At 49.3% G+C, this 17,180-nt stretch overlaps 1 protein-coding gene across 6 annotated transcripts in view; it reads left to right on the top strand.

Moving 5' to 3' along the window:
- The window catches only part of MECP2 (methyl-CpG binding protein 2), a 70,321-nt gene extending 56,203 nt beyond the window's left edge, over positions 1-14,118 (top strand). For 5 of the 6 annotated variants that reach the window (XM_030933508.1, XM_030933507.1, XM_030933512.1 and 2 more), the window contains 2 exons: positions 11,784-12,134; positions 12,902-14,118. In XM_030933508.1, coding sequence (XP_030789368.1) covers positions 11,784-12,134; positions 12,902-13,985 — 1,435 coding nt within the window. In that variant the 3' untranslated portion in view covers positions 13,986-14,118. Of the gene's footprint in view, positions 1-3,399; positions 4,522-11,783; positions 12,135-12,901 lie in introns of those variants that run through there. The other variant, XM_030933511.1, reaches the window with a different exon arrangement.
- The last annotated feature ends 3,062 nt before the right edge of the window (positions 14,119-17,180 follow it).

Genomic DNA, 17,180 nt, shown 5'->3' with positions numbered 1-17,180 from the left:
GGTGGCGCATCTGTAGTCCCAGCTACTTGAGAGCCTGAGGCAGGAGGATCGCTTGAGCCCAGCCTGGGCAGCATAGCGAGACCCTGTCTCCCTAAAAAACCTTTTTTGTTGTTTTGTTTTGAGATTTTTTTTTTTTGGTCTTTTTTCCCCCTTTTTGTGAGTAACGGGGTCTCACTGTGTTGCCCAGGGCAGATCTTGAACTCCTGAGCCCAAGCAGTCCTCCTGCCTCTGCCTTCCTAAGATTACAGGTATGAGCCACTGTGCTAAGCAGGAAAAAAAAAAAAAAAAGCCTTTTTAAATGAAAATCATTTTCTAAAAGAGAGGCTTTCCGGGGGAGGGTATTATTCCACTTATATGAAGTGTCAACAATAGGCAGATTTGTGGAGACAAATAGATTAGTGGTTACCAGGGGCTGAGAGGAGTGGGAGTGGGGAGCAACTGCTTAATGAGTAAAGGGTTGTCTTTGGAAGTTATGAAAATGTTCTGGAACTAGATAGTGGTGATGTTTGCATGACATTGTGAATGTACTAAATGCTATTAATGGTAAATTTTATGTTACGTGTATTTTACCACGATTTTTTAAAAAATGATCAAATGCCCTCAGAATAGCCAATAGCCTTCCACTTGGCTAAATGCCTACTCATTAAACTTCTTGAACTAAATTCCTTTCTGATTGTCATGGCTACTGTGTCCTGGGCTTCAGAGTTTCACATTCAGGTTGGATTGGTCCAGTCTGATGTGTATCACCATAGGTCCCCACATTGGCCTCTTCCTCAGATGGACAGCCCATCTATCTACCGGGGCTCTGTGCCACAGCCAGATAGACTTGCTCTGAGACAGCTGTGTGGGCTCTGAGCACTGGCCAGGCATCACAAAACGTGTCTTTATGATTTAGAGTAATTGGTGGTCAGCTGCTGTTTTAATTTTTTTTTTTTTTTTTAAGATATTCACATACCATGAAATTTATTCATTTAAAGTGTACAATTCATTCTTCAATATAATTCATAGGCTCACAGAAAAAACTGTTTAAAAATAAAGTGTGCGATTCAGTGACTTTTAGTACATTCACAGAGTTGTGCAACCATTGCCTCTGTGTCATTCCAGAACATTTTCAGCACCCAAAAGAAACCCCAGACACAGTAGCAGTCACCTCTTATTACCCGCAGCCCCTGGCAACAACTAATCCACTTCCTGTCTCTATGGATTTGCCTATTCTGGACATTTCCTATAAATGGAATTATGCACTATGTGGCCTTTTGTGTCTGGCCTCTTTCACTGAGCATAATGTCCTCAAGGTTCATCTGCATTGTAGCATGAGTCAGAATTTCTTTCCTTTTTGAGGCTGAATAATATTACATCCTATAGATAATGAGGTTTTGATTATCCATCCATCCCTTGGGAATGTATATTTGGGTTGCCCCTACCATTTGGCTATTATAAACTGTGCGGCCATGAACATTGGTGTACCGATATCTGTTTGGTTACTGGTTTTGGTTTTTTTTGTTTGTTCATTTTGTTTTTTTGAGACAAGGTCTTGCTTGTCACCCAGCTGGATTACAGTGGCACGATCTCTGCTCACTGCAACCTCCACCTCCCAGGTTCAAGCATTTCTCCTGCCTCAGCCTCCCGAGTAGCTGGGACTACAGGCACTCAACCACCATGCCCGGCTAATTTTTTTTTTTTTTTTTTTTGTATTTTTAGTAGAGGCGTGGTTTCACCATATCGGCCAGGCTGGTCTCAAACTCCTGACCTCAGGTAATCCACCTACCTCAGCCTCCCAAAGTGCTGGGATTACAGACGTGAGCCACCACGCCTGGCCTAGTTTTGGTTTTTTGAGAGTGCACGGCTAGGAGTAAAATTGCTGGGTCATATGGTAACTCCATGTTTAACATTTGAGAAACTGCTCTCCACAGCAGGAATTTTTTAACCTGTATATGGTGGGCTTGTGTTTAGGTTTTCATTTTACACATCTATAAAGATGAGATTTGCCGTATGGTTGCCTGCATTTGGGAAGGGTTCTGCTTTTGGTTGGCAAGAACTGCATTTTATTTAAGCTTAGCAAAACATAAGTGGTTTCTCGCATCTTCTCAAAACTGGAGGATTAAGAAATGGACGGTGAATTCAGAGCAGGGCAGCTGAACCTCAGGCTCTACCATTGTAGCCTTCAAGCTGAACCTCATTCTGTCTTGCTCCCTGGAGACTACTGAGACACTCTGCCTGTGCCAGTTTGATTTCTCACATTTTTAAAGGGCTGAAGCTTGTGTCTCAAAGTGCTGTAGCCTTTATTGATTCATGCAGAGAAACCTCCTTGATTCCGCAATTCTGCACCTAATACTGGAAGTAGAAATAATTGGAAGCACCATCTGGATGACACTTTAGGATGGAAGCAGCCAGTGCAAGGCGGGGCTAATTATTTCCTCTGGTCCCAGACCGTTCACCTGGAGCCTTAGCCACCACCCTGCCCTTAGGTTAACTGCTCTTTTTGCCAGGGATAACTGGAAGCGAAAGGTGCTGAGAAATGCCGTCTCCAGAAAGTGGAGAGCACGAGTGAATTTATGAAAGGTTGCGATATTGCTGGGGCTCTGGAATTTTCTTTGGAGCTCACTCCAGGGGACAGAGAGGGGGCTGGATTCCAATTCAAGTGAGAAATACCTTTCATCTGCCTTGTTCACCTGGCTTTTTTTGCCTTTTTGTAAATTCTGAAAACCTCAGGGATTGAGTAGTCTTTCCTCAACTGCAGTTGCCTGGCTGGTCACACCTGCCAGCTGTTGCTTGCATCCCTGTAATGTGCAGGGCCTTCCGGACCTTTCTCACAAGATCACTGCAGTCACATTCATGAGGAAAATGCAGGCAGTTCCTGCCATCAGACCCTTCGGGATGTCATGGTTTGGCCTGAAAACAAGATTCCTGCAACTCTAATTTTCCTTTGCTAGATCAAATAAAGGATTTGATCTAGTGTTTGCATTCTAGCAGCAAAATCATTGAATATTTTATTTCTTAAGAGCCTTACTTCATATTTTGTAGATATTTAAGATTTTGTAAAGGCCTTTCTGCTTCAACGTGTGATGTGTGCATTCTTAAAAAAATCTTGTGTTCTGTAAATAACACAATAAAAACATGATTTTGTGCAGGAAAACCTGGGGTGGGGTGGATCACTCCACACTTGGGTTGTGTGGTAACTGTAACTCACTGATGAAATCATGAACAGTTCTGGCTGAAAGAACCCCACAGTATACTGAGGTCTGTTGGCATCGCCACCAGCCCCGCCATGGTCCCTTTGTGCACGCCAACACGCCTGGGTAATTTTTTATTTTTAGTAGAGATGGGGTTTCACCATGTTGGTCAAGATGGCCTCAAACTGACCTCGTGATCCACCCACCTCAGCCTCCCAAAGTGCTGGGATTATAGGCATGAGCCTCTGTGCCCAGCCTCCAGCTTTTTTTCTTAATGTCTTTGTGTAATATGAAGGCATTCTCTTTAATTGTTAAAAGCTTGCCTGCCACTGCTTCAAAATATTACTGTCTGTTGGCACAGCTTCTGATTATATTGATGTCATCTCCCTCCTTTTAAACATGTTACCATATTGGCACTGTATGTCCCCCAGCCCATTGATCACTTGAGAGTTAGTCATAGTCCTCGTGCTGTTTCACTCCTAAACGTTTAAGCATGCCTTTCCTCAGAGCAGACAGTACAGTTAAGACGCTCAGGAAGTTTAGCAATGAGCTAACACAGAACCTTACATTTTTCCACATACCCCATAAATGCCTTTTTTAGAGCCTTTGAACCTGGAATGCAGAGTCCAGGACCGTGTGTTGTATTCCATTGTGTCATCCCTTCAGTCTCCTTTATCAGAAATGTTCCCCCATCCCCTTGTTTTCTCTCATCGTCTTGAGGAGTCCAGGCCGTGGTTGCATGGCGTGCCCTCTCTGGACTCTTCCTGCTGTCTCCTCATGGTAAGCTTCAGTCTCCCACTCGTGATGCTGGTTCATCTCAGCAGCACTGAGGGGCCTGAGCTCAGTTTGGTCGTTTGTTAAGGTGGTGCCTGCCAGATTTCTCCATAGAAAAGGGCCCCGTGCTTTCCTTTGCTCTCAGCCTGTGTATTCCTTCCTTTCTTGTCAGCTTGTGGGTGGCTTCTTCAACAGCTTCTGTAAGATACTGAGTTCAGCAGTTGTAGTTGTTTCAGTAGGAGAGGTGTCTACATACCTGACTACCACATGGCTGGAAGTCAATCCATCCTCCTGGTGTAACCATCCTCCATGCTACTGTCCCTGGGGCACTGAGGCCCTCCTCAGTGACTTCCTCCACCTCATCTTCTGCCATCTCCAAGTCACCAGTGTCCAGCGGACTACTGATACTTCCCAAACTCATCATTTGTTTATCCACCACTTCAGAGCCCACCTTGTTTTCAGCACTGAGCTAGCCTCTCCTTGCTAGAAGCTTATGGTCGAAGGTCTCCAGCCATCAGAAGAAGCATGTGGAGCGCTGCGTCCATGTTGTGGTTATTCATCCAGCATGCGTTGAGTAAGGGTTGCACCTGTGCCTGGCATTATGCATTGAGCTGAGAGGTGGGGGTTGGCACGCACAGTGGGGTGTTCTAAGTACACTGAGGGCTTGGGTGCCCTGGCTTACAGAGCAGGGAGGGAGGCAGGAGATGCAGGAGCAGGGAAGGTGTCTTAGAAGTGCCTTTTTTTTTTTTTTTGGAAATGGAATCATGTTCTATCGCCTGGTCTGGAGTGCAGTGGCGTGATCTCAGCTTACTGCAGCCTCTGTCTCCCAGGTTCAAGCGATTCTCATGCCTCAGTCTCCGAGTAGCTGGGACCACAGGCGCACACCACCATGCCCAGTAAATGTTTTGTACTTTTAGTAGAGGTGAAGTTTTGCCATGTTGGCCAGGCTGGTCTTGAACTCCTGGCCTCAAGTGATCTGCCCACCTCAGCCTCCTAAAGTGTTGGGATTACAGGCATAAGCCACTGCGCCCAGTCTAGAAGTGCCGTCTTAACTGAACCTGAAAGATGAAAGTTCTCCAGATGAACCAGAAAGTTCTCCAAATGAAAAGGTGGAAGGGGGCGACAGGGTTAGGCCCAGAGCTTCTGGTGACACAGGGTGGGCATCATTGGTCACTTTTTCCTCTAGGGAGGGGTGTCACACTGGTGATAGGGTAGGAGCTATAACCATGTTGATAGTGCCACCTCTGCCCATCTGGCCTGGCATGCTCTGAGCCCTCCATCCCGCCTGTGGAATTCATAAGCCCTGACAGCCCACCCACTCCTGATTCATTATCCACACCCCTGTGCTTCCACTGTGCCTGGAACAAGCTTTCTTCAGGGGGAAGGGAGACTGGAACTATGTTGTTGTTACCTATTTGTCCTCCCTTCCAAACTGTGAGCTCTTGGAGGTGGAAGGATGCTGCAGGATCTACCTCAGAGCCAAGGCAGTTGGTGAACAGACGTGTGTTTGTGACTCACGGTGATCTCAGACAAGTTCCTCTGTCTAGTCGAACTTCCTTTTTTCCATCTGTAACACTCAAGAGTTGAATAGGTGGTTTTTCTGAGGATACTTCAACTCTAAAATACATGAACTTGTGAACTAGGTATTTAGTTCTCCTCGTAATCAAAATTGTGTGGGGGCGGGGGAGCAGGGTTCTGATTAGAGGGAGGATGAAGAGTGGTGTATGATTTTTTGTTTGTTTGTTTGTTTGTTTGTTTGTTTGTTTTTGAGATGGAGTCTCACTCTGTCACCCAGGCTGGAGTGCAGTGGCGTGATTTCAGCTCACTGCAACCTCTGCCTCCTGGGTTCAAATGATTCTCCGGCCTCAGCCTCCCGAGTAGCTGGGATTACAGGCGTGCACCACCATGCCCAGCTAATTTTTGTATTTTTAATAGAGATGGGGTTTCACCATGTTGGCCAGGCGGGTCTTGAACTCCTGATCTCAGGTGATCCGCCTACCTCGGCCTCCCAAAGTGCTGAGATTATAGGCATGAGCCACCGCACCTGGCAGGTTTCTTTGAAAAAGTTTGTGTTTCAGCAAACACCATAAACTCCCGGGGGGACAGCCTTGGGGAGTCACCTGGCGCCCTAACCCAGCCTCCCTCCTTCGGGTCCTGCAGTGAAGGCCCAGTGAGGGTGTGCAAATGCCCAGGTCACCCTGGGACTGGGCAGGCCCTCTGGGCTAGGGTAAACTCATCTGGAGTGCCTGTTTTCTATCATTGTTTTTTATTTGTTAAATTTAAGGGATACAAATGCAGTTTTGTTGCATGGATATATTGTGTAGTGGTGAAGTCTGGGCTTTCAGTGTAGCCATCACCTGAATAGTGGACATTGTACCCATTAAGTAATTTCTCATCCCTCACCACCTCCCACCATTCCCATTTCCCAGTCTCCAGTGTCTGCCATTCGTTACTCTGTCCATGTGCACCTGCTATTCAGCTCCTGCTTCTAAGTGAGAACATACGGTATTTGACTTTCTGTGTCTGAGCTGTGTCACTGAAGACGATGGACTCCAGCTCCATCCACATTTTTAATCATTTTTACCTGTACTCCACACCCGGCAGAATCCAGGCTTCTTTGTGGGTTTTTTGAAATTTGTCTTTAATTATAAAAGTAGCAGCCAGCAAATTAACAAACACCCATGTGCCTTTCCACAGAATATATTTGCTTCAGGTAATTTCAATTAGAAAGAACTAGAATATTACAGTAGAGTTAAAGACCCTTTATTTCCCATCTTCAGTACTATTAAAAGTTCATTTAGGGCCGGGCATGGTGGCTCCCGCCTATAATCCCAACACTTTGGGAGGCCGAGGCAGGCAGATCACCTGAGGAGCTCGAGCCCAGCCTGGCCAACATGGTGAAACCCCGTCTCTACTAAAAATACAAAAACTAGCTGGACGTGGTGGCATGCATCTGTAATCTTAGCTATTCAGGAGTCTGAGGCAGGAGAATCACTTGAACCCAGGAGGCAGAGTCTGCATGCAGTAAGCTAAGATTGCGCCACTGCACTCCAGCATGGGTGACAGAAGAAGACTCCATCTCAAAAAAAAAAAAAAAAAAAGTTCATTCATTGTACACTTAGAAATAGTTAAAAAGGTAAACTTTGTTTTGTGTATGTGTGTGTGTATATATATATGTATATACACACACACACACACACACACATATATATATATAGTTGAGACATATATATGTGTCTGTATGTGTCTGGTTAATTCGCCCAGGCTGGAGTGCAGGGGCATGATCAGCAGCTCACTGCAGCCTCAACGTCCTAGGCTCAAGTGATCCTCCTGCCTCAGCCTCCCGAGTAGCCAGGATTACAGGCACACACCACCACGCCCAGCTAATTTTTGTGGGTTTTTTTGTTTTTGTTTTTGTTTTTTGTTTTTTGTAGAGACAGGGTTTTGCTATGTTGCCCAGGCTGGTCTCAAACTCCTGAGCTCAAGCGATCCACCTGTCTCGCCTCCCAAAGTGCTGGGATTATAAGTGTAAGCCACTACACCCAATCTGTTTTGTATGTTTTACCACAATAAAAAGCCTTTAAAACCCCCAAGCAAACAGTTCATTCAGGCCCAACTCTGAATCTGATCACAGCTGGGTTTCCCCCCTTTATAGTGAGTAGCTGAAGAATTGTTTTCTCTCCTTGATGGTATAACTCGCTGTGGGTGTTGCTCCCCTGCCGCTCCAGTGGGTTTTTTTTTGTTTTGTTTTGCCTTTTTTCAGACGGAGTCTCACTCTGTTGTCTAGGCTAGAGTGCAGTGGCGCGATCTCAGTTCACTGCGACCTCTGCCTCCTGGGTTCAGGCGATTCTCCTCCCTCAGCCTTCTGCATAGCTGGGACTACAGGCACTTGCCACCAGGCCTGGCTCATTTTTGTATTTTTAGTAGAGACAGGGTTTCACCGTGTTGGCCAGGTTGGGCTTGAACTCCAGACCTCAGGTGATCCACCTGCCTCAGCCTTCCAAAGTGCTGGGATTACAGGCGGGAGCCCCGGCGCCCGGCCGGCCCCTCAGTCTTTTCCTTCTCAGTCAGTGGCACCACCATCTCCCCAGGCTTTGGACATGGTCCCTGACTAACCCCTGCCCCTCACCCCCCACACTCATCCACCGGCGAGCTCTGTTGCTTCACCACCTAGACCAGCCCCAAATCCTCAACTGCCCCCACCCTGGACCACACCTGGGCCACTGCTAGAGGCCTCTCACAGGCCCTCCCTGTTTTTCTCTTGCACTCCCCAGGCTTTCTGGCACAAGATGCCCCAGAAGCAGAATCACATCTCTCTCCTGGGAGCCAATCCAGTGTGTTTACTGCCCCTGGAGTGTTATTGTTGGCCTTGGAATATGTCCCACTACAGGTTTTCAGAGCACTGTAGTCAAAAGTTATTTGAAATAAATCTTTTCTCTGTGGTATATTGTCAGTTTGGTGTAGAATTAAATTTGTTTCTTTTTTTTTTCTTTTAAAGAGACAGAGTCTCAGCCAGGCATGGTGGCTCATGCCTGTAATCCCAGCATTTTGGGAAGCCAAAGCGGGTGGATCATCTGAGGTTGGGAGTTCAAGACCAGCCTTGCCAGCATGGTGAAACCCCATCTCTGCTAAAAATACAAAAATTAGCCGGGCATGGTGGCAGGCATCCGTAATCCCAGCTACTCAGGAAGCTGAGGCAGGAGGATCACTTGAACTTGGGAGTCAGAGGTTGTAGTAAGCCAAGATCACGCCTGCCATTGCACTCTAGCAAGACTGTCTCAAAAAAAAAAAAAGAGAGAGAGACGGGGTCTCGCTCTGTCGCTCAGGCTGGCGTGCAGTGATGTAGTAGTCATGGCTCACTGCAGCCTCAGACTCCTGGGCTCAAGTAATCCTCCCACCCCAGCCTCCCAAAGTGCTGGGATTGTAGGCTGAAGCCACCATGCCTAGCCCAAAATCATTTGTTTCTATTTGCATTAAGTGTAATAAGGTTTTGTTACTTTTAGTTTGAATTTTGTTTTGGGTAATATAAACATTTACATGATTCAGAAGTCAGAATTACACTAAGGCATGTTCAGCTAGGTCTCACTCCTGTGCCTGTACCTTCACATTGTTCCCCCTACCCCATGCAGGGAATCAATTTCATTAGTTCATGGTGTGTCCTTCCTTAATACCCCGCCCTTCTTTCTTACCTAGGTAACATGCAGTAGATATGTTTGCGCTTTGCTCCTTTTGCTTCACAGTGGATCCTGGAAATCACTCCATCGCAGTTCTTAGAGCTCTTGTTTAGTCCCTTTGGAGCTGCACAGTACTCCAGTGTGTGGGTGCACCATAAGTTTATTTAACAAGTGCCCTGGTGATAGGGATCTGAGGTATTGGAAGCCTTTGACTAGTAAAAATAATGCTGTAGCAAATAACGTCATGCATATATTTTTTGAGATTTCTGGAGGTGTCTATATAGATTTCTAGAAGGCATTCCTTAGGTCATGTTTAGGTTTATGGTTTGACCTCATGGTGATTAAGGTATTTGGGAAATGCAAATGAGAGTTTCGAAGAAGCCAGATCTTTCCCATTAGTTCACTGTTTTTCTCTGACATCAGGACCGTCCAAGTTCCAGGGAGCAACCCTGGCATTAGGCAGCGCCATGATGGATTGTGTAGAAGTAGCGATTCCCATCTATCTGCTTTCTTGGCCCACTCTGCTGGTGGCTCCCCTTCTCTCCTTCCTTTATGGGGAGCTGCCTAGGGGTCCATTCTCCAAGGCTGATCTTGGGTGGGCCACAGGCCACACCTAGCTTCCCAACGTTCTTCATCATTTCCCATTGAGAGCCATAAGACTCGGAGACTTGAAAAGCAAGCTCTGGCTGGGCGCGGTGGCTCATGCCTGTAATCCCAGCACTTTGGGAGGCTGAGGCGGGTCGATCACCTGAGGTAGGGAGTTCAAGACCAGCCTGTCCAACATGGTGAAACCCTGTCTCTACTAAACATACAAAAATTAGCCCAGCGTGGTAGCGCGCACCTGTAATCCCAGCTACTCAGGAGGCTGAGGCAGGAGAATAACTTGAACCCAGCAGGCGAGGGTTGTGATGAGCTGAGATTACGCCATTGCACTCCAGCCTGGGTGACAGGGCGAGACTCCATCTCAAAAAAAAGAAAAGCGAACTCTGTGCTGGGACAGAATAGGGACCCCATTTTACAGCAAGAAAGACTGCCCTGTGGGTTGTAGGATGCCTCTGTGTATGCAATGGCTTTAGGTGACTGGCAGCCACACTCTGGGCCCTAAACTGCTGAAGGAAGATACAGGATAGGGAGGAACTCAGGGGTGAATCATAGTGGGGACAAGACATTCCCTCAGTCTAAGATCTTGTCACTAGATTGGAACATCTCTTGCCTCCCTACACCTGACCTGATGGTTCTGGAGAGATACATCCTTGTAGCTTCCGAGTCCCAGCACTAACCGCCTTCAGTAACTTCCCTACATCATTTGAGTCCTGGTTTCCCAAGGATGCTTGCCAGTGAGTGCCATGGTGCCCTCATTGCACAGTCTGTGCAGTGTAGACAAGAGGGGAAGTCTCTTGGGGTAGACCAGCCACAAGGCAGTGACCAGAACTGATGTGAACCACATGGGACAGGGGAGGAGTTGTGGGGCTGAGAACACGGAGGGCAGGAGTAGTCATGCTCTTTTCCAGAATGAACTGCTAACGAAGGGGACTTGCAGGTGGCTGCTGCTTCTTTCCAAGCTGCCCCTGTTGTTGCTGAGGCTCTGGAGTCCTAGGAGGTCTCACGGTGGCATACTAGACAGATTACTAGAGCATCATGGCCAGACACTGATCCTGGGGCGTGGGGCCTCATGGTGGCCATTTCTGATGAGACCCCACCAGGCCAAAGTGATGTGTAGAGGAGGAGCTGCTACTGTCACCAGAAAAGAATGGGGAAGCCTCCCACACTAGAATAGGTAGGGTGCTCTTCTGCACCAGCAGGAGGGGGACATATGGCTCTGCCTGGACCACACCTTTTTCCTTGCTCTTCTCGCCGCGTCTGCTGTGGCTGAGGCCATTCCTCATCAGGGAACATCTTGTGTTAAAGGCTCACTGCACCTGGGACCACTTCTCTTATCACCCCAGAAACCTAGGCGGCAGTTTCCTGTGGCCTGAGTTAGCTGATATTTATATAGTGCCATTGTGCCTTTTCTCCTGTGATGCTCACAGTAAGGATGCCTAGATGGGGTTACCTGTTGTCAAGATAAGGAAACTGAAGCACAGAATGCTGAGGTCATTTGCTGGGTTCATGTTTGGAAAGCGGCAAAGGATTTGAGTGCAGGTTGGCTGGCTCCAAACCTGTGTGTGCTTTCCATGACACTGTACTGTGTGCCTCATTGAGCATTCATTCTAGAAAACCGAAAAGACACCCAAGCCCTGGCTTTCACAAAGGAGACCCCCTCCCTCATTTGACTCCCTTCCCAGCAGTCGAAGGCCTCTTGTCAGCCATCGAGCCCAGAGACCCTTGAGGTTCGACTCATGCTGGGGCGGTATGCTCAGGATCCACGGTGTTTCCGCTCAGAGGAAAGGGCTCTGATTCTCCCGCAGTGCTAGGAGACTTGCAGGTGGCCACAGTGCAGGTCAGGCACACCGGCCAGCACCACCCGTAGCCCAAATTCCTAAAGAAATATTTGGGTCCCAACTTGGCCCAAGGCTCTGTTGTCCTGGGAAAGGACGTCAAGATCTGAGTGTATGATGGCGTGGGGCCTTGCATGTGGTGGGGATCCAAGCCTGCCTCTGCCCACTTGTTCTGCAGACTGGCATGTTCTCTATGATACTTACATACTTGTTTAATACTTCAGGGAAGAAAAGTCAGAAGACCAGGATCTCCAGGGCCTCAAGGACAAACCCCTCAAGTTTAAAAAGGTGAAGAAAGATAAGAAAGAAGACAAAGAGGGCAAGCATGAGCCAGTGCAGCCGTCAGCCCACCACTCTGCTGAGCCCGCAGAGGCAGGCAAAGCGGAGACATCAGAAGGGTCGGGGTCTGCCCCGGCTGTGCCGGAAGCTTCTGCCTCCCCCAAACAGCGGCGCTCCATCATCCGTGACCGGGGACCTATGTATGATGACCCCACCCTGCCTGAAGGCTGGACACGGAAGCTTAAGCAAAGGAAATCTGGCCGTTCTGCTGGGAAGTATGATGTGTATTTGATCAAGTAAGTAAGAGCAACTCCTGCCTCTACAGGGCAGGGAGGGCGGGGACAGGGATCCCTCATGGAGCAGGAAAATGTTATGTCTAACCCCAGGGCGGGGGCGAGGGGAACATGAACAATAAACACTGAGATCAGGTATGCTTGAAATGACCATGTAAAGAGGTTGCTGTCCTGAGTGGGAAGTTCTTAAGGTAGCAGGCCCTCTATCCTCTCCATATCTCGAGTTCCTTATCTGGAGATAGAATTGCTGCGGAAGCAGAGGAACTTGCAGAGCCAGGAGTTCAGAGGAGTGAAGAAGCATGTTTCAGTTCTGCCCATTAAATTATCCCAAAAAGGTTAGCAGTTTTCAGATGACATTTGCAGACAGCCTCATTTAATTCCATAACCCTGAAAAGGGTGAGCAAGGGATTATCTTGTTGAAACTGATTCCTGGAGAGACTGAGCACCATGCCTGAGTTCAAAATTGGGAATGTTCTAGATGGTGACTCAGGCCCAGGCACCAACCAGCAGAATGGGCCTCAGTCCAACAGCCCTTCTGGACCAGGCCTGACTCTTTGGTTGCTGGACTTTGGAGAGGCCTGGGGGGTCAGCGGCAGGCAGACGAGTGAGTGGCTTTGGTGACAGGTCCTCAGGGGCAGCCAGGCAGTGTAACTCTTGTTCAATAGTAACATTTATCAGAGTGTTGTCACCAGCATCCGCTCTGCCCTATCTCTGACATTGCCATGGAGAGCCTCTAATTGTTTCTTATGTCTTTCCATTTGTCCCCACAGTCCCCAGGGAAAAGCCTTTCGCTCTAAAGTGGAGTTGATTGCGTACTTCGAAAAGGTAGGCGACACATCCCTGGACCCTAATGATTTTGACTTCACGGTAACTGGGAGAGGGAGCCCCTCCCGGCGAGAGCAGAAACCACCTAAGAAGCCCAAATCTCCCAAAGCTCCAGGAACTGGCAGAGGCCGGGGACGCCCCAAAGGGAGCGGCACCACGAGACCCAAGGCGGCCACGTCAGAGGGTGTGCAGGTGAAAAGGGTCCTGGAGAAAAGTCCTGGGAAGCTCCTTGTCAAGATGCCTTTTCAAACTTCGCCAGGGGGCAAGGCTGAGGGGGGTGGGGCCACCACATCCACCCAGGTCATGGTGATCAAACGCCCTGGCAGGAAGCGAAAAGCTGAGGCCGACCCTCAGGCCATTCCCAAGAAACGGGGCCGAAAGCCGGGGAGTGTGGTGGCAGCCGCTGCCGCCGAGGCCAAAAAGAAAGCCGTGAAGGAGTCTTCTATCCGATCTGTGCAGGAGACCGTACTCCCCATCAAGAAGCGCAAGACCCGGGAGACGGTCAGCATCGAGGTCAAGGAAGTGGTGAAGCCCCTGCTGGTGTCCACCCTCGGTGAGAAGAGCGGGAAGGGACTGAAGACCTGTAAGAGCCCTGGGCGGAAAAGCAAGGAGAGCAGCCCCAAGGGGCGCAGTAGCAGCGCCTCCTCGCCCCCCAAGAAGGAGCACCACCACCATCACCACCACTCAGAGTCCCCAAAGGCCCCCGTGCCGCTGCTCCCACCCCTGCCCCCACCTCCACCCGAGCCCGAGAGCTCCGAGGACCCCACCAGCCCCCCTGAGCCCCAGGACTTGAGCAGCAGCGTCTGCAAAGAGGAGAAGATGCCCAGAGGAGGCTCACTGGAGAGCGACGGCTGCCCCAAGGAGCCAGCTAAGACTCAGCCCACGGTCGCCACCGCCGCCACGGCCGCAGAAAAGTACAAACACCGAGGGGAGGGAGAGCGCAAAGACATTGTTTCATCCTCCATGCCAAGGCCAAACAGAGAGGAGCCTGTGGACAGCCGGACGCCCGTGACCGAGAGAGTTAGCTGACTTTACACAGAGCGGATTGCAAAGCAAACCAACAAGAATAAAGGCAGCTGTTGTCTCTTCTCCTTATGGGTAGGGCTCTGACAAAGCTTCCCGATTAACTGAAATAAAAAATATTTTTTTTTCTTTCAGTAAACTTAGAGTTTCGTGGCTTCAGGGTGGGAGTAGTTGGAGCATTGGGGATGTTTTTCTTACCGACAAGCACAGTCAGGTTGAAGACCTAACCAGGGCCAGAAGTAGCTTTGCACTTTTCTAAACTAGGCTCCTTCAACAAGGCTTGCTGCAGATACTACTGACCAGACAAGCTGTTGACCAGGCACCTCCCCTCCCGCCCAAACCTTTCCCCCATGTGGTCGTTAGAGACAGAGCAGTTGAGAGGACACTCCCGTTTTCGGTGCCATCAGTGCCCCATCTACCACTCCCCCAGCTCCCCCCACCTCCCCCACTCCCAACCACGTTGGGACAGGGAGGTGTGAGGCAGGAGAGACAGTTGGATTCTTTAGAGAAGATGGATATGACCAGTGGCTATGGCCGGTGCGATCCCACCCGTGGCGGCTCAAATCTGGCCCCACACCAGCCCCAATCCAAAACTGGCAAGGACGCTTCACAGGACAGGAAAGTGGCACCTGTCTGCTCCAGCTCTGGCATGGCTAGGAGGGAGTTGTCCCTTGAACTACTGGGTGTAGACTGGACTGAATCACAGGAGAGGATGGCCCAGGGTGAGGTGGCATGGTCCATTCTCAAGGGACGTCCTCCAGTGGGTGGCGCTAGAGAGGCCATGGAGGCAGTAGGACAAGGCACAGGCAGGCTGGCCCAGGGTCAGGCCGGGCCGAACACAGCAGGGTGAGAGGGGTACCTAATCTCTCAGAGCAGTCTGTGACTGGTAGTTAGGGACTTAGTGGACAGGGGAGGGGGCAAAGGGGGAGGAGAAGAAAATGTTCTTCCAGTTACTTTCCAATTCTACTCCTTTAGGGACAGCTTAGAATTATTTGCACTATTGAGTCTTCATGTTCCCACTTCAAAACAAACAGATGCTCTGAGAGCAAACTGGCTTGAATTGGTGACATTTAGTCCCTCAAGCCACCAGATGTGATGGTATTGAGAACTACCTGGATTTGTATATATACCTGCGCTTGTTTTAAAGTGGGCTCAGCACATAGGGTTCCCACGAAGCTCCGAAACTCTAAGTGTTTGCTGCAATTTTATAAGGACTTCCTGATTGGTTTCTCTTCTCTGCTTCCATTTCTGCCTTTTGTTCATTTCATTCTTTCAGTTCTTTCCCTTCCTCTGTCCTCCTTCCTAGTTCATCCCTTCTCTTCCAGGCAGCCGCAGTGCCCAACCACACGTGTCGGCTCCAGTCCCTAGAACTCTGCCTGGCCTTTGTCCTCCTGCTGCCAGTACCAGCCCCACCCTGTTTTGAGCCCTGAGGAGGCCTTGGGCTCTTCTGAGTCCTACCTGGCCTGTCTGTGAAGAGCAAGAGAGCAGCAAGGTGTTGCTCTCCTAGGTAGCCCCCTCTTCCTTGGCAAGAAAAAGCAAAAGGCGTTTCCCACCCTGAACAACTAGCCTTTTCACCCTTCTATTCTAGAGAAGTGGCCTGGAGGAGCTGGGCCCCATTTGGTAGCTGAGGAAAGCACACAGGCCCCCTGTGGCCTGCCAGTCATTGAGTGGCCCAACAGGGGCTCCATGCCACCCGACCTTGACCTCACTCAGAAGTCCAGAGTCTAGCGTAGTGCAGCAGGGCAGCAGCAGTACTGATGCAGAACTCCTGAGACCCGAGCCGGGACCAGCACCTAGGTCCCCAGCCCTTCCTCTGCTCCTCCTTTTCCCTTGGAGTTCTTCTGTAATGGAAATGTTTTGCTTTTGCTCGATGCAGATAGTGGGACCAGAATACCACACATTTCACAATCTGGTCCATAACTGTGGTGTAGGGGCTTCAAGGCATGGGCTTGCTGTGGGTTTTTAATTGATCAGTTTTCGTTTGGGATCCCATCTTTTTAACCTCTGTTCAGGAAGTCCTTATCTAGCTGCATATCTTCATCATATTGGTATATCCTTTTCTGTGTTTACAGAGATGTCTCTTATATCTAAATCTGTCCAACTGAGAAGTACCTTATCAAAGTAGCAAATGAGACAGCAGTCTTATGCTTCCGGAAACACCCACAGGCATGTCCCACGTGAGCTGCTACCATGAACTGTCAAGTGCGTGTTGTCTTGTGTATTTCAGTTATTGTCCCTGGCTTCCTTACTGCGGTGTAGTCATGAAGGAGTGAAACATCATAGAAACTGTCTAGCACTCTTCCTTTGCCAGTCTAGTGATCAGGAACCATAGTTGACAGTTGCAGTCAGTAGCTTAAGAAAAAAATGTGTTTGTCTCTTCTGGAATGGTTAGAAGTGAGGGAGTTTGCCCCATTCTGTTTGTAGAGTCTCATAGTTGGACTTTCTAGCATATATGTATCCATTTTCTTATGCTGTAAAAGCAAGTCCTGCAACCAAACTCCCATCAGCCCAATCCCTGATCCCTGATCCCTTCCACCTGCTCTGCTGTTGACCGCCCCGCCCACCCCCCCACCCCCGCCAGCTTCACTTCTGACTCTTCCCCAGGAAGGGAAGGGGAATCAGAGGAGAGGGTGAGTCCTCCAGAACTCTTCCTCCAAGGACAAAAGGCTCCTGCCCCCATAGTGGCCTCGTACTCCTGGCACCACCAAAGGACACTTAATCCACAAGAGCGCAGCATCCGACCAGGTTGTCACTGAGAAGATGTTTATTTTGGTCAGTTGGGTTTTTATGCATTATACTTAGTCAAATGAAATGTGGCTTCTGCACTCATTGTCCAGAGCTGCTTCCCCATCACCTGGGTGTCATCTGGTCCTGGTAAGAGGAGTGCGTGGCCCACCAGGCCCCCCTGTCACCCATGACAGTTCATTCAGGGCCGATTGGGCAGTTGTGGTTGGGAACACAGCATTTCAAGTGTCACTTTATTTCATTCGGGCCCCACCTGCAGCTCCGTTGTTCCCCAGCCTCTTTCCCTTCGAGTTTATTCCAGAGCTGCCAGTGGGGCCTGAGGCTCCTTAGGGTTTTCTCTCTGTTTCCCTCTTTCTTCCTCATTCCCTCTTCTTTCCCAAAGGCATCACGAGTCAGTCGCCTTTCAGCAGACAGCCTTGGCGGTTTATTGCCCTGGCAGGCAGGGGCCCTGCAGCT

The sequence above is a fragment of the Rhinopithecus roxellana genome, chromosome 7, assembly GCF_007565055.1.
Source record: "Rhinopithecus roxellana isolate Shanxi Qingling chromosome 7, ASM756505v1, whole genome shotgun sequence".
Taxonomy (NCBI): domain Eukaryota; kingdom Metazoa; phylum Chordata; class Mammalia; order Primates; family Cercopithecidae; genus Rhinopithecus; species Rhinopithecus roxellana.
This window is presented reverse-complemented; position numbering and strand designations above follow the sequence as displayed.